This window comes from Malaclemys terrapin, chromosome 7 (genome assembly GCF_027887155.1).
Source record: "Malaclemys terrapin pileata isolate rMalTer1 chromosome 7, rMalTer1.hap1, whole genome shotgun sequence".
Lineage (NCBI taxonomy): Eukaryota > Metazoa > Chordata > Testudines > Emydidae > Malaclemys > Malaclemys terrapin.
The window spans coordinates 125,845,308-125,868,890 of record NC_071511.1 but is presented as its reverse complement, the minus strand read 5'-3'; the positions used below and the strand labels follow the sequence as shown (position 1 = coordinate 125,868,890).

The 23,583-nt window shown below is 46.2% G+C and overlaps 1 protein-coding gene across 1 annotated transcript in view; it reads left to right on the top strand.

Annotated features, from left to right (window-relative positions):
* The first annotated feature begins 246 nt into the window (after positions 1-246).
* The window catches only part of FBXW4 (F-box and WD repeat domain containing 4), a 96,796-nt gene continuing 73,459 nt past the window's right edge, over positions 247-23,583 (top strand). The window contains exons 1-2 of the mRNA XM_054035170.1: positions 247-576; positions 22,569-22,664. Of these exons, the coding sequence (XP_053891145.1) occupies positions 329-576; positions 22,569-22,664 (344 nt within the window). The 5' untranslated portion in view covers positions 247-328. The remainder of the gene's footprint in view (positions 577-22,568; positions 22,665-23,583) is intronic.

The window sequence follows — 23,583 nt, the reverse complement described above, 5'->3', positions numbered from 1 at the left end:
GCTCCCGGTGCCCTGGCGGCGTTGGCCAGGGAGGCTCGTTATTCCGTTATTAACAAAGATCGGGCTGCCCGGGTCACCGTGCGGTGCGAGGCTGCCCTGCCCGGGGGGTGGGTGCGGTGCCCTCCCCGGGGCACCCAGGATGTTATGAGCCCTGGGCCCAATTACTGAGTTAATTAGCGAGCTGGCCAGGCCCTGTCTGCCTGGGGAGTGACAGGCAGCTGCTCCTGCCCCATGTGACTGGGGAGAGGCTGCCCCCGTCCATGGCTTGGCCTCCCCCAGGCAGCAGCAGCTCCGGCTCCCGGGGAGGAGGGGCAGGGGCTGCTGCTCCATGGGGAGGAAGGGCAGCCCGCGGCCCCCCCAGGCCGAGGAGGGGTGCGGGCCCGCCCGCCCCTCCCTCCTGTGGGCCCTGCCCGAGGAGCTGCTGCTGCTCATCTGCTCCTACCTGGACGCGCAGGCCCTGGGCCGGCTGGGCCAGGTCTGCCGGCGGCTGCGCGCCTTCTCCGGCCGGGACCTGCTCTGGAGGCGCATAGCCCGCGGCTGCCTCAACTCCGGCTTCACGCAGCTCGGCGCCGACCTGTAAGCGCTCCCCGTCCCCGCCTCGCGGGCTCCCCGGGCCGGCCGCGGCGGGTGGGAAAGGCCGGGGAGGCCGCGGCCTAGCTGGTTGCCAGGGGCCGGCGCGGGGGCCGGCGTGGTCGCTAAGGCGCAGCGGGGGCTCCGCGGCCGTAAGGGGGCTATTCCCGAAGCGCGGCTGCGCCGGCCCGAGCCGCAGGGCCCGATCTGGAGGCCAGGGCGAGGGGGCTCCAGGCCCCTCGTCCCCTGCCCTGTGGGAGGGGATGGAGCCACTTACCCCCCCCCCGTGTGCAGCCTGAGCGTGGCCCTATGGGTGTCTGGGCCCCCCCATGGCTAACAGAGGTTAAAAAGCCATGGGGGGGGGGGAAGGAGTCATGTCAGTGCAGCCCCACCCTGTGCTAGGCGCTGTACAGACCAGTATGAAGACCCCATCCCTGCTATGAAATACATGTGTGTGTGTATCTATATACACCCATCCACACAGCCCTCAATTCCCCGTCCTCTCCCCCGAAACATGGTGGGCATGAAAAACAGACCCTTCCTTTGCTGCTCCAGAAGGGGGGGGGAGCCGCACGTAGCCCAGGTAAGTAGGTTATCACGACTGACACACACACTTGCATCCAAAATAGTCACGCTGGTGTCGGCCAGCTATCAGCCTTGCTCCCTGCGTGACGTCTGGTGATGTCCCACGCCGGCAGCGTTCATGGTTTTATAGTCGCCTTTACCTAAAAACAAAGAGGGTTCATTCGACAGTGAAATTGACCATGCAGAATGCTGTCAAGTTAAACTTGCTCCAAACTGTTGTGGAAACAAGCTTTGTCCAAATCAAAGACCGCATTAAAATAATAATGCAGATAGCTCTTGAGTGCAGTTTGTAAGCTCTTTGAGGTATGGCCTGTTTCCCCCTCCCCCCCCATGTCTTTGTACAGTGCCTTGCACAGTGGGGCTTGTGTCTTGGTTGGCGCCCCTAGCGCTACTGTAATACAAATAAATAATAATAAAAACATATTCTAAAGAAATGTTTGAAACCCCAGCATTACAGCACGTCATTATATGTGAACAAAAATTACACTGGCTACATATGAAGCAGAAAATAATTTTTTTGTCCGAACTGAAAGAAAGGTCAGGCTTGACAAAGCCCTGGCTGGGATGATTTAGTTGGGGATTGGTCCTGCTTTGAGCAGGGGGTTGGACTAGATGACCTCCTGAGGTCCCTTGCAACCCTGATATTCTATGATTCTATGAAATGTAGAAAGTAACCAAAGTGCATTAATAGTAAATTGGACTTTTTTGAATTCCCTTGCTTTTAATAACCTAGATATAATTAGTAGCCAGTAAAGGCACTTTTGTTTACAACATACAAATCTTCGTGTCTCGCATGCTGCTCACTTCATCTCCTCTCCTATTGTCTGCCTACAAATTGTCTGTAAGGGCTCAATCTAGCTAACCTTTTACTTGTGCAAATGTTCCTTTGTAGTAAATAGGATTACTCATGTGCGTGAAGTTACTCGGGTTTATTTTTGGCTGGATAAGGCCTGTAAGGATAGGGAAGACAGGATCTACTGAGAAACCCACAAGAGAGATCTGAGTTTTTATTTTTATTATTAACTAGTCACTTGTGGCCATCACAGAAGAAATGGCTCTTTGGGACTCGTGTATTGTAGGACCCATTGGGGTTTATGGGTTATAAACTCTTCAGGGCAGGAACCTCATTTTCTTACTTGGATGTAAAGCTTGTAGCACATTTTAGGATTTGTCAACCGTTTCTGTGTGGAGCCCTATTCAGTGTGGCTTTGCATGGACACAAGTATCTGCCTACATGAAACAGCTTGCAGGATTGGCGCTTGGGTTGCTGAGGATCCAAACGTTGTTTGCTTCTCTTTAAAATCTATTAAGCTCCTTCTACAATGTATGAAACGCTGTCTTAAGCAGCCACATGACATTTACTTTTCTTGTATGCAGTGTTGTTGTAGCCATGTTGGTCCCAGGATATTACAGAAACAAGGTGGAGGAGGCAATATCTTTTATTGACCAACTTCTGTTGGCGAGAGAGAGACAAGCTTTCGAGCTGACACAGACCGGAAGAAGAGCTCTGTATAAGCTCGAAAGCTTGTCTCTCTCTCTCCAACAGAAGTTGGTCAATAAAAGATATTACCTCACTCACCTTGTCCCTCTAATTTACTTTCCTTATTACTTTTGGGACTCCAACAGATAGATAATAAACTTCTTTAAAAAACGTTTCCTACTGATCTGTATAAAAATGTTCCTGAATGAAAATATATCCAAACACCAACGGCTCAAACAAGAGCTTAGATTGTGGGAGGGGGCTAATGGGAGCTGTGGGAAGTTCCCACATATAGATTTTAAGATCAGAAGATAGGGTTGGGTCATCTAGCCTGACCTCCTGTATAACACAGACCATAGAATTAACGTCTCAGCCACGCTGAGTGTGATACAAACCTGTGTAGGAAAACCCAATTGGTGTTCAAGTCTAACACCTAACCCACTCAGCCATCACAGCCCAGGACTGCACTCTTTGCTCAGGCAATGCTCCCTTTGAAGTCAGCGGGAGTAAGAGCTGTGGGGCAGCTGTGCATTGTGGCTTCTGGAGTCTGTCTGCTCCGATATATTATTTTGTCTTCTGAGGAAATGAAGTTCTGTATTTTTTCATTAAGAATAAGGTGGTGCTGTGCCGCTCCGGCTGCAGGGGGGATCAGGTATACAGCAGAGCAGGTGCAACACAGTGGAATGTAGGCCAATAAACAGCTACAAAAAGCTTCAGTAAGTTTGCGGGGGATATGAGTGGAGGATGTTTGTAAGTGGGGGCAAGGGTGCTTGAACCTACATAAACTTCCAGGGTTTTGGTGTTCTCTTAGATGCACTTTGGACAATTTCTTTGATAATACTGGGGCATCCTTTTAAAATGTCTCTTTAAATACCTCTGCATGATTAGTACTATTTCAATGCTGACAGTATGGTCAGTGCTGTATAAATGGACGCACAGTCCTGGTCCCAGGGAATTTACAGTCAGACATGGACAATACACCAGATCAGTGGTTTTCAGCCTGTGGTCCCCGGACTCATGGGGTCTGCAGACTATGTCTAAGATTTCCAAAAGGTCTTCCCCTCCATTTGACATTTTTTAGGGGTCTACAAATGAAAAAAGGTTGGAACCACTGCACCAGATGACACTACAAGCCGCTTATGCAGCAACCTCAAGGAGTATCAGGTGGCTAACCAGCAGGCTTGAAAAACATGGAACCTCAAGGACGGAGACACGGGATGGATCATTTGATGATTCCCTGGTCTGTACGCTCCCTCTGGGGCACTTGGCATTGGGCACTGTCAGAGGACAGGATACTGGGCTAGATGGACCTTTGGTCTGACCTAGTCTGGACGCTCATCTGATCTTTACTCTTTGTTGAGGTAGATAAACTGAGTATCATGGCATGTGCTGTATGCGGATCTGCTGGCTCTGCATGGAGATTAAAGATCTCATAGGACTTCTTGGGTGAGGATTATCCCAGTGTTCTTTGCCAAAAGCTCCACACCTCTGTACCCCAGCTGGTTGCCTCCCTTCTCCCCAGTGATGGTGTGTCAGTGTAGAGCTATCTCGTGAAGAGCTGTGGAGCGAAAGGGGTGATATAAATGTTCCATATAGCACTGCTGCACACAGGTGCCAAACTCGCACCTAGACTTTACTGATATTGGATTAACAGACCTTCCATGGCAGCTTTTTCCTCCCTGTCTATCCTCTGGTCTTTGTGTTTGTCTGGAAGCCGGAGACTTGGGGTGTAGGGATAAGTGTCTATACATAAGGAATGATGGTGGTTTGGTATAGGTGGCTCACTGGTCACAAACTTAACTATTATAGAGTAGGTGCTTAAACTAAACCATTACAGGGTGAATGGAGTGGTGATGGAGACCAAAGATAGTTGGGCTGCCTTGTCTACCCCTCCCACTCTGGCTAATGCAAGATTATTCTCTGGAGATTTGCCAGTTTAGTTTTAAATTATATAAGTAATAGGGCTTTCGTCACTTTCTTTAGAGAAGCAATGGAAACATTGCCTAAAATTAAGGTTTTTGTTTTCAAGAAGTTTGCACAACTATGTTCACTAGGGAAAGAGAGCAAAGAATGCTGGTGCCCTACCAATAAATTTGTTGAACTGCACAGTTCTAGCAGAGATCTCAAACTATTGCCCCCTGAAAGGTTAGCACAAGAAAAATGCTAGTGTGGAAGGTGTAAATTCTGTGCAAATTTTCTTTTTATGGTACAGAAGTCCCATTTGCTGTAGCTTTATGATTTATTACTTCTGCTGTTAAATAACTTGTTATAAGACATCTGATAACACTGTGTGTGGGATAGAGGTAAATTTGGGTCTGAAATATGGGATGTTCTCGGTAATTGATTGGGTTCCCCCCCCCCCCTTCGTTTTCTTAAAGGTACACCAACTTGAAAATGACACGTCTCTCAAAATTTTGTACCTTTATAACTGAAGATTTCTGTAATCTCAGAGAAACAAAGCTATTTTTGTTTTAGTTTGTATGTTTGATTGTGTTGTCAGTTTCACTATTGTCTGAACCTTTCATGGTTCAGCGCAATGGGAAAGAGAGACGCTTCCACCCTCCACCCCCTTTAAAAAAAAAAAAAAAAAAGTGATTGTAAAACCATAACCATTGGCAGCAGGGTGAGGCAGTAACTGAAACTCCTTTGAATTCATTCTTTGAAACTGCCTAGATTTCAGGTTGACTGTGCCCATCATATTTGTATCTGGGCACATATTCAGACTACCCCCCCCTCCAAAAAAAAAAAAAAAACCTGCTAAAGTGGTTCAGGCACATAGATTGGGTCCATTTCTTTTAATCTCAGACTTTAACTGTTTCACACAATCAGCTATTGGTGCTGAGTGGTGGTGTTAAAATGTAAGCAACATTAACAACCCCTCACTCACAACGCCTCAGGTAAACACAGCTAATTAGGAGATGTGTGTTTAAGTGATGTTTCATATTCACTGTGTTGATTCAAGCACACATGTGAGGGAAGAGGAATGGATTTCCCTTGAACAATGTTCTTAATAAAATTATCCCTGGAAAAAATAGGAAAGAACGTCACTAATTCACATCCATTGTGTATTAAGGACTCTGGGGCCTGATTCAGGAAAGCACTTAGGAATGTGCATGAGTGCTTTGTTGGATCAGGCCCTTGGCGAATCAGCCGGCAAACAAACATTTAAAATTTTTTGCATTGCAGTGTACTTTGTTTTTTGACATTCCTGGTCTGGAATGTGACCCTGCCAACTCCGTAGGCGGAATTCCCATTGACCCACTGGGCAGGTTCTTTGTGGAGTGGCTGCAGGATGAGACCCAAAATTTATGATTGTATTTATATTTTATTTATATTACAGAAGTGCCTAGAGACCTCAGGCTCAAGTGGAAATAGTGGCCCCATTGTGGTGGCTGCTGTGCAAACCCAGTAAAAATACAGTCTAAAGAGCTTGCAGCCTAAGTGTCCAGGCTCCATGCACATACCGGGGTCTGCCCTGGCACAGTGCATTGCAGGATCGTGGCCTAGGTTAATGACCAGATGCACTAGCTGGATGCAGGACACTTCCTGGTTAAAAGTGTACGGTAGTGTATCATGTAAAAGTCCTGTCTTGATAACTCTCTTTGCAGCTGAACCTTAACTGAGAAGTGGTATGAAACCATTGTTTTGGGTGAGAATAATTATGATGTATTATGGTAGTGCCTAGAGATCCCAACCTCAGTTGTGTCTGGTGCTGCACTGCACACAGTAAGAGACAGACCCTGCCCTAAAGCGCTTACAGTCTAAATAGATACAGCTTGTTTGCATCTTCTGTTTAGCCTATAAGCTCTTCAGAGTGGTAGGGGCGATGGAGGCTGAGGGAGTTGAAGCAACTTGCCCTCAGGACCACAGCTGGTCAATGTCAGAGCCTGGACTAGAACCTGGGTCTCCACACCCCCATCGCGTGCCTAGCTACTTGACCTTATTTTCTCTCCAACTTATTAGCAAAGAACCAATTCTGAGGACCTTCTCTTATATTTAAAGAAAGGAAGAGAAAAGCAAAGTAACAAGTGGCATAAACTTATTTCCTCCTGGTTATGAAGGCATTTTAAAAGGCAAGTTCAAGATGTGGCCTACACAACTTGGCAGTGTGTGTTTTGTGATGTATAATAACGTTCTGCTGCGTATTTACCTCGTCCCCACTCCTCATTCCTGCCTTACCCATTAGGAGACTTCCCTTGTTCTCCAGTTTAGCATAATACAGGGGTTCTCAAACTGGGGGTCGGGACCCCTCAGGGGGTTGTAAGGTTATTACATGGGGGGGTCGCGAGCTGCCAGCCTCCACCCCAAACCCTGCTTCACCTGCAGCATTTATAATGGTATTAAATATATAAACAAGTGTTTTCAATTTATAAAGGGGGTCGCAATCAGCTAGGGTGACCAGATGTCCCGATTTTATAGGGACAGTCCCGATTTTTGGGTCTTTTTCTTATATAGGCTCCTATAACCCTCCACTCCCGTCCCAATTTTTCACATTTGCTGTCTGGTCACCCTACAATCAGAGGCTTGCTCTGTGAAAGGAGTCACCAGTACAAAAGTTTGAGAACCACTGGCATAATAGATTTTTTTCACGGACATATTTATTGTCTTCAGCCATTTGCAAATATCGTGTTTAATAGTTTCTGTGAGTTAATAAAAAGTAGAGTTCACTTACATGTTTTCAAACAAACACACACCTGCAAGAGCAGGAAATGGCTGATCTGCGCAAGTGTAGAAATGCAAACTGCATTAATGACAGGAGGCATCTTCCTGAGGCATGCAGGAGTGGAGGTGCAAAGCTTCTTTATCTCTCTTCAGACCCTGTAAAGCAGAAGTTTTAGAGTTCTTCTGGCTTTTAAGTCCAGTAAGGAAGCAGGCAGTAAAGTGAGACAGAATCTACAGAAAGGTTTACTGTCCACGGAGAGTACAGCAGATCTCTGCCACTCCTGTGAAGCCCAGAAGCATGGCATGCAGTTAATTGGCCACTGTGTGCTTGAAAACTCACGGTGGGCAGACAATGCTTCTTGTCATCTTCTCCCCCCTCCCTCTCAACACCTTTTAAACTTAGTAATGAACGATACACGGATCTGTCAGGATAGCTTTCAGGTCTGTAAATTAGTCCCACTAGTCTGGGGCACGTACTGAGATTGTTTCTGGTAAGATCTTGAGGCTGAAGTGGAAGAGGAACTTTTGTGTAGATCAGAGCTTAAAAAATGTATCCAGCATCTACTAGCCCAGGGCTAAGCCTACTGATCAGAGTGAAAACACTTGTCTTGCTACACCCCTGCAGCTTAAAGACACTGTTTGTTCACTGTATCCAAGCGTAACCTATTGCAACTCAACTTTTTAAAATACATTTTTAAAAGAATGTACTTTAGTACTAGGGCTGGTTGACTAGCGGAAAATACCTTCACACGTTCACAGTAATTCTGTTAAGGCAGCTTCTCAAGAGGCTTTAAGCTCCTGTCAAAGGCAAAATCCTGCTGCAGCTTTAACTGTGAAGCCACGCTTTATGCCTCCATAATAGGGAACAGTTCTGCACGTGAAGAGAGATGGATCAAAGGACTGGACATGTTTCTCCTTATCCAGATTCAGTGATGCTTATTAAATAGCTGGCAGCTTTGAGCAAGGGTCTGTGTCTAGCACAAGGCCCTGATCCTGATCAAGGCCTCTGGACATGACCCTATTACGCATGTGATAATAAATGATAATAAATGATGGACATGGACATAGACACAGGAACTAGGGCGCTGGGGGGCTGCTGCACCCCCTGGGCGTGAAGTGGTTTCCATTATGTACAGGGTTTAGAGTTTGGTTCAGCACCCCTTCTATAAAAATTGTTCCAGCCCCCCTGGACATGGAGCGTAGCAGTAATAATATGTGGTGTCATCTTGTCAGCATATGCCCTCTGTTCTGTTGCTCTTTGCTTGCCTTTTCTGCCGTGTTTACGTTGTCTCTAGGGCTCTCTTCCGTTTCAGAATTGTCACCTTTCTTAGCTATTTGAACCACGTCAAATAGAAAAAAAGAAAACATCGTCCCAACCATAAGCTAAATGTGGGTCATGCGCTAAAGGGGGCTAGGTGGAATTCCTCTACTGCAGCAGTTCTCAAACTGGGGGTCGGGACCCCAGAGTGGGTCACGACCACATTTTAATGGGGTCGCCAGGACTGGCTTAGACTTGCCAGGGCCTGGGGCCGAAGCCCGAGCCCCACCATCCAGGGCCGGAGCCGAGGCGCGAGGGCTTCAGCCCTAGGCAGCAGGGTGCAGGTTACAGGCCCCCTGCTTGGGGCTGAAGCCCTTGAGCTTTGGCTTTGGCCCCCCACCTGGGGCAGTGGAGCTCGGGTGGGCTCAGGCTTTGGTCCCCTTCCTCCCCACCCCCCCCAGGGTCGTGTAGTAATTTTTGTTCTCAGAAAGGGATCGCAGAGCAATGAAGTTTGAGAATCTCTGCTCTACTGGCAGAGCTGTTTATATAGCAAGTAGATTTGTTGAGGACCAGCAATGGGGCAGCTAGTATGAATAGTTCTCCTCTCTTGGCTGTTTGTTTGTGGTCTGTGAGTTGGTGGGTCTCAGTCCAGTTCCTAGTGGACACGTGTTCAGATCTCACAAACAACAGACACCGTTGGCCCCCTTGTTAGCAGTCTCAGCTGAGAGGCCAAGGACTGAATGAGTCATAAAAAGTGAGCCTCCCTCTCCTTCCTATATGTGGTTCCTCCAAATTAGGTTTGAGGCTGATTGGTGATGGCCAGTGTAGGGAAACCTTCTGTTTATCTTCAGAATAGATACAGCATAGACAGGATTTCCGTCAGTTGTGGCGCCTTTTGTCAACTCTAAAAGAAAGAGAAATGTAGCCAGCCTGCTTCTGCATCTTTGCCTACTGCACAAATGCAGATTGAAGTTGGTGACGAAAAACGGCCAGCACTTTTGGGAGTGTGCATAGTTATTGGGAGGGATAGTCCATGCTACTGGAAAAATAAAGCAAGAGGCCATCACATCTTCTGTAAGACAGTATCTGTTCTTGCAGGCACCATTGTTTCAGCTCATGCTGAAATTACACAAAGCAAGTAGGAATCTCCCAATAAAAGGCTGGAAGATCTTGCAGTTGCAGAAGTATCTTTCATGACTGCAGGAGACTGTGGTTATCGGGGATCACCAAACACTGCTAGAGGGGAAGCATTCGGAGGAAACTTATTCACTCTTGGCTGAGCAATATATATATATATTTTTGAGGGGGCCCAGGGCAGTCACTGCAGAGGGGTGGCCTGGGATCACCTGGGGCAGTGGTACTGAAGGGACTGACCCACTCGCTCACTTCAGCAGCTGGGAAGTATGGCCCATAAGGAATATTGTATTTCTTCTGGTAACTCTGCCAAGAAAGAGAGGAAATCCATAACTTGAGCAGAATATTTAAACTTTTTGTGGGGTGGGGGTGAGGTTGGAAGGGGGAAATGAAAATCTTTTATAGTGGGTTTGTCGAGATTGTTTTATCCTGGAAATGTAGTGGACGATAAGAAATGTTCGTTTTCTTTTTCTTGCAACCCAGCAACAAGCTCTTCTCTTTACACGGGACGTTCAGTTCTGTGCACACCTGATGGAGGACAGATCCTGCTGCAGTGAAATACTGTAGAGCAAGCTTCAGAGTATTGGGAGTGGGTTCGTTAGTCTAGTTAGCTGCTGATAAAGACACCCAGGTGATGTGTGGTGTTTTATAAGTTGTAGTCAGTTCTCGTGGTTAGAAAGCATTGTAACCATCGTACCTTGGGCTGTAATTTCTTTAGAATTTACAAGTTAAAGTCTTGATTCTGCTTGTCTGATTTCACTGGCCCCGTCTTGTGTACCCTTTTTATGCGTGTAGTCCCATTGTGCAGCTGGAAGTACTTGTGCAAGCCGAAGGACATAGGATCGTGCACGTAATTAATCTGACAATACAGTGGAGGTACATGAGACCTGATGAAGGTCCAAAGTCGTCCTAGATCAAATCTTTCTGAAAACATTGCCCTTTGAAGGATTGGTTGATTATTCTTGAAGGGCTTCATAGCAGAAGGATGCTCTTAGAGAGGGTGCTAAATGAGGTGTCTTAATTTTTTTAAATTATGAAGAAATATCGTCCTTCAAACTTGTGTGTTTTTAAAAAGAATTGAGAGCTGTGTTTAGTGAATTGTCCGGGTGCTCGCCTTAAACTATCCTTTGTTTTATAGACTCGTGCCTGCCAGAATTTGAGAGCTATTGCTGTCTAATCTTTGTTTTACAGGTGTTTGCAAAGATGATAGGTACTTAAGAATGGTCAGACTGGGTCAGACCAATGGTCCTTGTAGCCCAGTATCCTGTCTTCCGACAGTGGCCAATGCCAGGTGCCCCAGAGGGAATGAACAGAGCAGAGAATCATTGAGTGATCCATCCCCTGTGGTTCACTTCCAGCTTCTGGCTGTCAAAGGCTTAAGGACACCCAGAGCATAGGGTTGCATCCCTGCCCATCTTGGCTAATAGCCATTACTGGACCTGTCCTCCATGAACTTATCTAGTTCTTTTTTTGAACCCAGTTATAGTCTTGGCCTTCACAACATCCCCTGGCAACAGGATGACTGTGCGTTGTGTGAAGAAATACTTCCTTTTGTTTGTTTTCAACCTGCTCATTTCATTGGGTGACCCCTAGTTCTGGTGCTATGGGAAGGAGTAAATAACCAGGAGTACCTTTGTATCTAAGCGATGGGCTCCACTTCTAATTCTACTCCTGCCTTCGGTCCCCTGTGCTGCCGCTGTGCTTTGTGTAAACAGAAATGTTTCAGAAGTCACATAGATGGTCACTTTCCAGCTCCATTGAAATGCACTGGATTCAGGAGAGCTGTCTGGAGGGACAGTGGGACTAAATGGCAGATATTTTACTATTTAAGAAACAAAGCACGCTGGCCCTTCTACCTAGGGGATGATGCTAGGAGCAGAGGATGGCTTGCTACCAGGAGTCGCTGAAGTAGCTAGCAAGTAGCGTGGGTTGAGTAGAGGCCAGCTGTGGCAGGCACTAATTGCACATGACCCTTTCCTGCACAACCCCCCTTCCCATCCCAAGGTGATCTGGACTGATGTCCCCTGGCTAAGTGGGTGACCAGCCACATAAAACGGAAGATCCTTTTTGAGCCGTAATTGACCTTTTTGGAACCTTGCAAGCTAAATTCGGGCTTACTGCGTGCCAGACAGGGGCACTCTGTGTGCGCGCTGTGTGGGAGGTGTCTGCTGGAGGCAGCACATGGGGGAAGTGTGGGTGTTAAATCATTGGCTGAGCGAGGGACTTGGAATCAGTACACGGGGGCGATTTTACCTGTGGGGAGGGAGGTGTTTCAGAATCGTGAATGAATTGAATGTGGGCACAGAGCCCAAAATCTGTCTGGGAGAGTCTTAAGTGACGATGCGGCTGCTGTGCCGGACCTGACTTCTCAGCCTCTTGGATCAGAATGCAGAGCACTCTCTGGCCCTGCAAACTCTTTTAAAAATGGAATTCCTCCTTGCACAGGCTGGTCTTGTTTTTTTGGCGTTGGGAAAATGAAAGGTGAACTGGGGAAGCTCTAAATTTCTTCTCTGGTCTGGCTTTACTGATCATAAACTTACATGCTGCAGAAGGTTTCCTGGGGTCGAAAAGCTGCGTGTGGGTGGGGGTGTTTAAAATGGGTCACATGCCCAGGAATGCAGTCATTTTAATGGTGGCTAAGTGCCGGAAAGCATAGACAAGGGGAGGAGGAGAGAGGAGAGAAAAATGAGCCCCAGGCTATGGAAAGAAGGCTGGGAAAAAGAGTATCTGGCCAGGCCCCGGGGCCAGGTTAGAGATTCCTACACGCATTAACAGCCACAGGAGATGTTTATTTACAGGGGGCTAATCTTTTCTGGGTGCTCTGTCATTTTAAAAACAATATCAGTTCTTGGGAACAGGACTGGAGGGCACCTTGGAGATAGGTGAGAGGGGTTACAGAAATCTGGGGGCACCTGCTCTTGTCTGTTAAGATTCCTTCCTTCCTCTTGCATCCAGTGTTGCCCGTAACTGTCCGCCACTGAGAAATGCAAATGCCATTTACTTAAAAGGAAAACTCCAGCGTATTCTGATCGCTACCTCAGACTGCAGAGAGACTTTAAAAGTTTGTCTTCATTCTTCCATTTTCTTAATGCTTCCCCCCCACCAGGAGCTCCAGGACACAGGGAAAGTGACTTAGCATTTAAACACAGGAGAGTGATGGGATTTTAAAGTTGGTGTGAAGTCAGATCTGTTGGTAGATCCAAATGTGGATCATGAAATCAAATGGTAGCAAAGTCTCACAAAAGTGACTAGTGTTTTTGTTTGTTTGTTTGTTTGTTTTTGGGATGCCCAATTTGAGACCCACTCAAAGGGGCCAGGTTTTCAGAAAGATCCTAGCACCCCGTCTCTGATAATCCGTCCCTTTTAAGGTGTCTCAGTTTGGGCATACGGGAACGCCGAGGCATCCAAAGTCCCTTGCCACTTGTGAAAATCCTACCATGTTGCTTTGCAGCTCCACTGGCTTTCTCATGCATTTAAATGCGGAGTGCTGTTGTTGTCAGGATGGCGGCTTCTTGGTAACTAGTCTTTAATATGTTTGGCACCTTTTTTCAGTTCTCTGCAAAAAAGAGGGATTGGAATCTTTTCTTTGTTTCTTAAGATTCTCCTAGCGTTTCCTTAGTGGTGTAATTACCAGCAAGATGGGATGCAAGGGGATAGTAAAGAACAAAAGAAGGCCAGAATCTTAAAAGAAGAGTGGCTGTCCCTTGGAATTCTGTAATACCCTGAGTCTAGGCCAGCAATGCGTACAAATGCATCATGGCTGTGCCATCAACCATGGCATTCAGGCTAATATTCCTGCAGTACCGTGTGTTCTGTTACGGTTCGTTATTGTCAGAGAAGTGACTATCTAAAAATGACACCTCTGCTCCCAGTGTCTTCTGAGTTCTCTCTGATGGCTTCCATGGCAAGAGAGGGAGAGGTTAGGTGTGCAAAGTGAGTCTGGCTAAGGTGTTCTTTTCTGCCTTGCACTTAGTCAGGAGGATTTTAGCTAAATTGCAATTGCTGAATCTTTCTCGTTGGTGACATCAGTGGCAGAGTTTGTTTTGAGTTTGTGCTGCTGGTAGAGAGAGGAATCATCTCATAGGCAGACCATTTAGATCTTCTAGACTCATGGAGAGAGAGGAAATTTGGTATTCCAGGAGGTGCTACTTATGCCTTTGCAGAATATTTCGTAACTTTAAAGATGTCAGTGCTTACTTAATAAATCCATCCTTGGGTTCTAACTTGACCTTTTTCCCTTTGGATGGAAACTTTGCGTGGGAGGTAGTTTTGCCTCTCCTTGAGGGACATGTGCCCAATTGCTGTTTGCTTAGTATTAATAACAGTACATTAGTTCTCACTTCAAAGGGGAAATGGACCAAAAGGGCTGTGATTGAGAGTGTTTTTTCCCTCCTATATCTTAGGGACCTTGTTTTTGTAAGGGAAACCTGGGAGTCTGTGAGCCCCTGAAATTGTCTCACCTCAATACTGTGAAGTCTGGAAAGTCCCACCTTAAGGATACTTAAGGTGATAGGGAACAGCCAGCATGGATTTGTGAAGAACAAATCATGTCAAACCAATCTGATAGCTTTCTTTGATAGGATAACGAGCCTTGTGGATAAGGGTGAAGCGGTGGATGTGGTATACCTAGACTTTAGTAAGGCATTTGATACGGTCTCGCATGATATTCTTATCGATAAACTAGGCAAACACAAATTAGATGGGGCTACTATAAGGTGGGTGCATAACTGGCTGGATAACCGTACTCAGAGAGTTGTTATTAATGGTTCCCAATCCTGCTGGAAAGGCGTAACGAGTGGGGTTCCGCAGGGGTCTGTTTTGGGACCGGCTCTGTTCAATATCTTCATCAACGACTTAGATATTGGCATAGAAAGTACGCTTATTAAGTTTGCGGATGATACCAAACTGGGAGGGATTGCAACTACTTTGGAGGACAGGGTCATAATTCAAAATGATCTGGACAAATTGGAGAAATGGGCTGAGGTAAACAGGATGAAGTTTAACAAAGACAAATGCAAAGTGCTCCACTTAAGAAGGAAAAATCAATTTCACACATACAGAATGGGAAAAGACTGTCTAGGAAGGAGTACGGCAGAAAGGGATCTAGGGGTTATAGTGGACCACAAGCTAAATATGAGTCAACAGTGTGATGCTGTTGCAAAAAAAGCAAACATGATTCTGGGATGCATTAACAGGTGTGTTGTGAGCAAGACACGAGAAGTCCTTCTTCCGCTCTACTCTGCTCTGGTTAGGCCTCAGCTGGAGTATTGTGTCCAGTTCTGGGCGCCGCATTTTAAAAAAGATGTGGAGAAATTGGAAAGGGTCCAAAGAAGAGCAACAAGAATGATTAAAGGTCTTGAGAACATGACCTATGAAGGAAGGCTGAAAGAACTGGGTTTGTTTAGTTTGGAAAAGAGAAGACTGAGAGGGGACATGATAGCAGTTTTCAGGTATCTAATAGGGTGTCATAAGGAGGAGGGAGAGAACTTGTTCACCTTAGCCTCTAAGGATAGAACCAGAAACAATGGGTTTAAACTGCAGCAAGGGAGGTCTAGGTTGGACATTAGGAAAAAGTTCCTAACTGTCAGGGTGGTTAAACACTGGAACAAATTGCCTAGGGAGGTTGTGGAATCTCCGTCTCTGGAGATATTTAAGAGTAGGTTAGATAAATGTCTATCAGGGATGGTCTAGACAGTATTTGGTCCTGCCATGCGGGCAGGGGACTGGACTCGATGACCTCTCGAGGTCCCTTCCAGTCCTATAATCTATGAATCTATGAATCCTTAAGTATCAGGGGGTAGCCGTGTTAGTCTGTATCCACAAAAACAACAAGGAGTCCGGTGGCACCTTAAAGACTAACAGATTTAATTGGGCATAAGCTTTCGTGGGTAAAAAACCCACTTCTTCAGATGTAACATCTTTGATAAAGGCGTCCTTGTTGTTTTTAAAATGCACTTCATAGACTCCTAGGTTCTAAGGTCAGAAGGGACTATTGTGATCATCTGGTCTGACCTCCTGTCTAGCACAGGCCAGAGACCTGCCCCACAATAATTCCTATAGCAGAGCTTGTAGAAAAAACATCCAATCTTGTTTTAAAAAAATGTCTGTGATGGAGAATCCACCACAACCCTTGGTAAGTTGTTCCAGTTGTTAATTACCCTCAGTGCTGAAAACATTTGCACCTTACTTCTAGCTTGAATTTATCTAGCTTCAACCTCCAGGCACTAGATCATGTTATATACTTTTCTCTGCTAGACTGAAGAGCCCTCTATCAAATTACTGTTCCCCATGTAGATACTTACAGACCGTGATCATGTCACCCCTCAACCTTCTCTTTGTTAAGCTAAATAGATCCTTGAGCCTCTCACTATAGGGCATGTTTTCCAATCCTTAATCTTACTTGTGGCTTTTCTCTGAGCACTCTCCAATTTTTCAAGATCCTCTTGAAGTGTGGACACAGTATTCCAGTAGCAATCTCCCCACTGCCAATTACAGCAGCAAAAGAACTCTCTTCTACTACTGAAGATTCCCCTGTTTATGTATCCAAGGGCATGTTAGCCCTTTCGACCACAGTGTTGCACTGGGAATTTGTGGGCAGCTGATTATCCATCATAGCCCCCAAGTCTTTTTTCAGAGTCACTGCTTCTCAGGATAGAGTCCTCCATGCTGGAAGTATGACCTGCATTCTTTGTTCCTAGATGTATGACTTTACATTTGGTTATATTAAAATGTGTATTGTTTGCTTGTGCCCAGTTTACCAAGCAATCTAGGTTTCTCTTTATCAGTCACCGGTCCTCTTCATTATTAACCACTCCTCCAATCTTTGTCATCTACAAACTTTACCAGTAATGATTTTGTTTTCTACCAGGTCACTGATAAAAATGTTAAACAGGGTAGGGCCAAGAACCGCTCCCTGCAAGACCCCACTAGAAACACAACTGCTTGATGATGATTTCCTGTTTGCAAAAAGGCAGATGAAATTGAATGTTGATAAATGCAAAGTAATGCACAGTGGAAAACATAATCCCAACTATACATATAAAATGATGGGGTCTAAATTAGCTGTTACCACTCAAGAAAGAGATCTTGGAGTCATTGTGGATAATTCTCTGAAAACATCCACTCAATGTGCAGCGACAGTCAAAAAAGCGACCAGAATGTGGGGAATCATTAAGAAAGGGATAAACAATAAGACTGAAAATATCTTATTGCGTCTATATAAATCCATGATACATGCACATCTTGAATACTGTGTGCAGATCTGGTCACCCCATCTCAAAAATGATATACTGTAATTGGAAAAGGTACAGAGAAGGGCAACAAAAATGATGAGGGGTATGGAACAGCTTCCATAGGAGGAGAGATTAATAAGACTGGGACTTTTCAGCTTGGAAAAGAGACAACTAAGGGGGGGATATGATTGAGGTGTTTAAAATCATGACTGGGTGTGGAGAAAGTAAATCAGAAAGTGTTATTTACTCCTTCTCCTAACACAAGAACTAGGGGCCACCAAATGAAATTAATAGGCAGCAGGTTTAAAACAAAGAAAAGGAAGTATTTTTTCACACAACGCACAGTCAACCTGTGGAACTCTTTGCCAGAGGATGTTGTCGAGGCCAAGTCTATAACAGGGTTCAAAAAAGAACTAGATACATTCATGAAGGATGGGTCCATTAATGGCTATTAGCCAGGATGGCCAGGCTCTGAAGTTTCCCTAGCTTCTGTTGGCCAGAAGCTGGGAATGGCTCACTTGATGATTCCCTGTTCTGATGATTTCCTGTTCTGTTCATTCCCTCTGGGGCACCTGGCATCCTCTTGGAAGACAGGATACTGGGCTAGATGGACCATTGGTCTGACCCAGTCTGGCCGTTCTTATGCAAGTACATTTTGAGACCTATTTGGAGACTTTGTAGCAAGGTTGCTATGGAGCAGGCTGGAGGTGCACCTGCGGAGCTGTTTGGGGAAGCCACAGAGTGCACTAGCAGGGGATATTCTGAATCAGGATAGAGGTGCACTGGCAGAGCTTGGGAATGGGGAGGGTGTTGTGACTTTGGGACTGGAACGACAGGTGGTGCAGCCGGTCACAATGGGGGTGCATCTGTGCCCATTCCGTAGTGTTTGCTGGCGTTGTCTCCGCTCCCCTGCTCACTTTCATGGGAACTAAAAACAAAACAAACAACCCCTCTGAATTCACCTAAATAAATAACTGCCATATACACAGTGCTGTAACCTCTCTCCTGTTTGGAGGGTCCTTGCACACGAATCCAGGACTGGAATGCACAGAGCAAGGGAGAGAGCATTCCTGCACCATTGTTTCTCATGGCCTTGCACATACCTGGTTAAACAGCTCCTTTTTTCTGGGGGACGAAAGCTAGAAGCAGCTATGCAAAGTTTAAGTGCTGCCTGCGCTGGTTTTCCCTGGAGAGGGTGAAGGGCAGGGCTAATTGGATCCCGCCTCTGCTTTCTCTCTAGGAGGCTGCAAAGTTTCTTCTTCTTCTCCTTATCGGTCCAGCAGACACTAAATTTAGATCCAAGGCACTCTGTTGATGATGGTAGTTAAAATAAATCCTCCTTGGTCTGGGCAAACCTCCTTTCCTCCTTTCAGATGGCTTGCAGGTCGCGCTCCATGGGCTGCCCGGGGAAGTGAAACTTCTTGCCATCTTAGCTCTCCTTGGTGGGACGACTGTAAAAGTTGAGAACTAGGCATGTGCTCGTGTCTGTGTGTGGATTAGCCTAGGGAAATCATGCCGGGAGCTGGGAATAAAGCCGTAACTGTGACCGTGTCATAGAAAGTAGAACTAGCAAAGACTGGTCAGGAGATAGTTCTCGAGAGTGTTTTCTAATGCTTTGTGAATGCGGAATCGGACCCTTTCTCTCATCTGTGCGTGCGCTTCTTGGAGTAGAGAGAAGCGGGATAGTTTCCCATCCAGTGTTTGGAGAAGACAGTAGAAATGGTTTCTGTGGCCGTTTGGCTGCTTGCGGATCTATTGCAGGGAGAGCAGTTGGGATGAGTGAGATGGGGACCGCTCAAATGAATCGTTGCAATTAAACTAAATATTAACGAACGTTGCCCTTCTTCAGGCTATGTCTACATGTAAAATGGGACAGTGGCACAGTTGCAGGGCTGCCGCGTTTGTGTCGACGCTCACTACAACGATAGGCGTGATTCTCCCATTGCTGTAGTTAATCCACCTCCCCGAAAGGTGGTGGCTAATTCTTCCGTCAACCTAGCGCTGTCTGCACCGGGGTTTAGGTGGGCATAGCTCGGGCTTTCAGGCAGGTGGATTTTTCACATCTGTGAGAGATGTAGCTATGCTGATGTAAGTTTCCAGTATAGACCAGCCCTCAGTGCCAAGGGGGCCGTTAGGAAGGACATGTAAGTAAGGGAAAGGAGAGCAGAGGTGTAGACAGGGCGTAGTTGTGCAGGATGTGGATGGTGTGGACAAAGAAATCCAACCTTGCTGTGAAACTTAAGGGGAAGTCAGAGAAAAGAGTCAAAAAGGGGAGTGACTGCGTTTGAGCAGAGGGCATGGAAGATGACTCTTTTAGCAGCAGCAGTTTTGGCTAGAGTGGAAGCAGCTGAGATGCCGGGAGGCTGGAGAAGCGTTGACCAAGTCATGGTCAAGGAGGAGATGTTGGCAATGTAAGAGTGGAAGGAGAGACCAGGCTAGAGAGAGTGAGCAGCTGTGACCGGGGGTCCAAAGGAGGTCATCCAGGAACAGCGTTCGAGGGAACCAGGGAATTTGCTAATTATGGAACAGGAACTCACTGGGTTTATCAGAATATTGCTGGGGATAAGCTATGTAGAGGGTTGCCAGTCATGGTCTGGGGCTCTGTTTAGTCACTAGTTGAAATGTTTAGATTACTGGGTTTAATATCCGATCCTATGGGGAGTGTTAGCTGTGTCAGTCTCACCAAATTCCATTTTGAGTAATTCTGTTCCGCCTCCTGTGAAATGCTCACTGTAGTTTCTGTGGAATGCTGAATGCTGCTTGTTCTGAACTGTTGCGTAGCCTTGCTGGGCACTGTTGAATAGCTACTTTATTCCACCCCAGATGCAGCTGCAGTTCAGCAGTGGATGCGGGTGTTTATGTATTCTGGTGGGTGTTATGGATCAGGTTGCGGAATAGTTTTTCTTTTATGAACTGTTTTTCACCTGCTTGTAACCGGATCCCTGTGCATGCTGAAGCCACGGAATCTGCTGCAGAATTTAGGTTGTTTGCCTCAGAATATGTGGGGTCATGATCATAACTTTGATTGCAGTCTGAAAAGTACACTTCTACCCTGATATAACGCTGTCTTCGGGAGCCAAAAAATCTTACCGTGTTATAGGTGAAACGGCGTTGTATCGAACGTGCTTTGATCTGCTGGAGTGCGCAGCCCCGCCCCCCGGAGCGCTGCTTTCCCGCGTTCTAGCCAAATTCGTGTTCTATCGGGGTAGAGGTGTATGTACATGAGAAGAAGAACAGGAGTACTTGTGGCACCTTAGAGACTAACAAATTATTAGTCTCTAAGGTGCCACAAGTACTCCTGTTCTTCTTTTTGCGGATACAGACTAACACGGCTGTTACTCTGAAACTTGTACATGAGAAGAGATATTATGATAGTAGTTGGCTCTTTTTAATCTAGTAGAAAAAGGCATAACGAGATCTAATGATTGTAAACTGAAGCTAGGCAAATGGAGGTGAGAAATAAGGTGCGATTTTTAATAATTAACCATTAGAAGAACTTTTTCCTAGGAATGCAGAGTATTCTCCATCACTGGCGGTCTTTCAATCAAACCTCTCTAAGAAATGCTGTAGCTCACACACAAGTTGTGGGCTTTCTTCAGAGATTGCTGGGTGGGGTTCTCTGGCCCATGCTTTGCAGGAAGTCAGACTAGAGCAGTGGTTCCCAAACTGGGGTTCGTGAAATGTTACAGGGGGTTCTCGGGAAAAAATTCCCTAATGGCGGACAGAGCTGTCCCTAGGGACTCCGGGCAGCCCGGGGCCAGCAGCACGGAACCCCTGAACTTCCAAGAGCTAAGCAGATCAAAGCAAGCATTTTTATCACACCGAGGAGATTTTAAATTTCAAGACTCCTTATAAGAAATGGAAAGGGAGGTGGATATCTTTTGCTGTTTTTAAAATTAAATAGGCAGCTAGTATTGTTGTTTTTTTTAAATTACTATGAAGAACAAGTTTAAGCTTTGTTGTAACGTGCATTGTTTGCCTGGACTATTCAAGACCTGAATGCTTGTGTAGAAGGAACTCTTTGAGTTGGCTTCTTAAATACCTTCATGCTGTTTCACATCTGATGCTCCTTGATGAAACATAGGAGCCTTGTCTTATAACAGGCTTATTCAAAGTGATACAAGCTATGAAAATGAGATCTTGGAAGAGTTTTGCCATTTTCATAATGTAATAAAAATACTGTAATGATAAATAATAATTAATAATAAATAGTGTGTAATAAGCATGTCATAAAAACAAATTTTATATTTCCAAGATCACTGCTTTTATAATTTATACTCAGGTAAAGGAGAAAATCCCTGGAAATATTCATTTTTAGGAGGGGGTTCGCGAGACTTGACATTTTAGTGAAAGGGGTTCACAGGTTGTTAAAGTTTGGGAACCACTGGACTAGGGGATCAGAATGGTCCCTTCTGGCCTTGTAATCCATGAACTTTTCAAAACACTCACTCTTTAGGCTGAACTCTTCCATGCTTGAGATCTGCCTGAAGAGCAAAATCTTCAGCAAGTGGGAGTGGAATCCCTTTGAGCCCCCTTCAGCTGAGGAGTGAGTGGGGGAGAAATAATCTCTTCCCACTGTTAAAATAAAATTCTTGACATTTTTTTAAAGATAAGGCTACAAACTGAAATGGCTTTTAATGGGGAACTGGGTATGAATTTAGCCTTCAGTGAGGAGTAGGACCTTTGCTTAAGTTGGGGTTAAAAACTGGCTTTGATTTACTGAGGACAGGAGCTGTTGTAACTTCCAAATGGTAGAAAATTCCCAGCCTGCAGGTGCGCATTGGACGGTTGCTGCATTGAAGATGCATGCACAGCTAGTGAAGGGCTAGGTCAGGGGTCTGCAATCTTTCAGAAGAGGTGTGCCGAGTCTTCATTTATTCACTCTAATTTAAGGTTTCGCGTGCCAGTAATACATTTTAACGTTTTTAGAAGGTCTCTTTCTATAAGTCTACAATATATAACTAAACTATTGTTGTATGTAAAGTAAATAAGGTTTTTAAAATGTTTAAGAAACTTCATTTAAAATTAAATTAAAATGCAGAGCCCCCGGACCGGTGGCCAGGACCCGGGCAGTGTGAGTGCCACTGAAAATCAGCTCGTGTGCCGCCTTCGGCACGCGTGCCATAGGTTGCCTACCCCTGGGCTAGGTTATGCATTCCACGGGATGAATGCCCCACGATGTGCGGGGAGGATGGCAGAAGCTCCTCCCTGTCTCACTCCATGTCCCCTGCCCAAGAGGAGTGCTGGTAGGGGCACAAGGACTCCTATGTGCGGTGCTGACCAGCCCCAAGGGGTGTTTCTGGGCAGTGGAGGTGTGAGCAGGGCTATGTTGCATCTGCCTTCCCTCCCCCCTGCATCGTGACAGTTGTGGCTGGGACACTGGCTACACCTGAAAAGTAAAGGCAGGCCTGCTCGCACTGCACTCTCCCCTGCGGTGCCTAGCATGGCTCCAGTCAGTACTACCGAGGCCGTGCTCCTCTCTTCCTTGCCCAGCGTGAGTCAGGCCCTGAGTTTCCAGCTAGCCTGGTGCGTGCTGGTTGGTCACTTATGGAGCTGGAGCAAGAACGTGACCCTGGCCGGATCATGTGAGGTCCACATGCTGCATCAGTGCTCGGGGCTCACTGTGTCTGTCTTCCTGTATCTGCAGAGCGGCTGGCATCCCAGTGAAGGAAAGGGTGAAGGTCTCTCAGAACTGGAGGCATGGGCGCTGCCGGAGGGAAACGCTCCTGAAATGGAAACGCAAGCAAGTGGCTCCTTTTTCTTTTACCCTGTTCTGTGGCAGCCAATAGGGGACACTGGGTTTGCCTCTGTACTTTGATTTCAGACTGTTCGAGCCCCCCCCCCCACACACCTTGATCTTTAGGGTCTTACAAGTGACACAGACAAGGCTGCTTTGTCGTTTGACTTACCTGAAGAAACTGCAGTGGGATAACTGGAGGTGCTGCCTAGCCTGCTAGACCCCAAACCCGAGAACCCAGTCTCACCCGTCAACGAGGAGCCTATGTGCTTCTCCCAACAATAGGGGTTGGGGCATATTCCAGCCCTGGTAAATGCATTCTGCTTCCCCAGGCAGTTCTAGTTGGGTACAGTGTTCTTCACTTTGGATCCTAAACTGTTGAGTGATTTGTCTTCAGAGCCTGTCTGCATCTTGTCTCATACCACTGCGCCGCTCCTAATCTGTGCTCTGACAATAGAACGGGCTTCGCTGCTCCCTTGCTGCACCTTAAGCCTGGAATAATCCCTTGAGCTAATACAGTCCATGAGCTTCTCTCCTTCACATCCCTCCTCAAGATTCACTTCTTTTGTTCATTGCCTTCCACTGTTGGGCCCCCACCTGGCCTTTGGTCTGGACGCAGTCCACAAATCTTAAAATATTAACTTAGTTCCTTCCCAGGATAACGAGATGTGTGCATAGCAGTAAGTAGAGGTGAATGTGATTATTAACTCGTGGGCACTGCGTCCAAAGCTGTGCTATGTGCTTTGCAAAACATCTAGGAAGACAAGGTCCCTTGCTTGAAAACCAGGCCTCCTGTAAAGGACAAGTGAGAAGGGCCATACCAAATTCACGGACCATTTTGGTTAATTTCATGGCCAATGGGTTTTAAAACTAGTCAATTTCACGATTTCAGATGTTTACATCTGAAATTTCAGGGTGTTGTAAC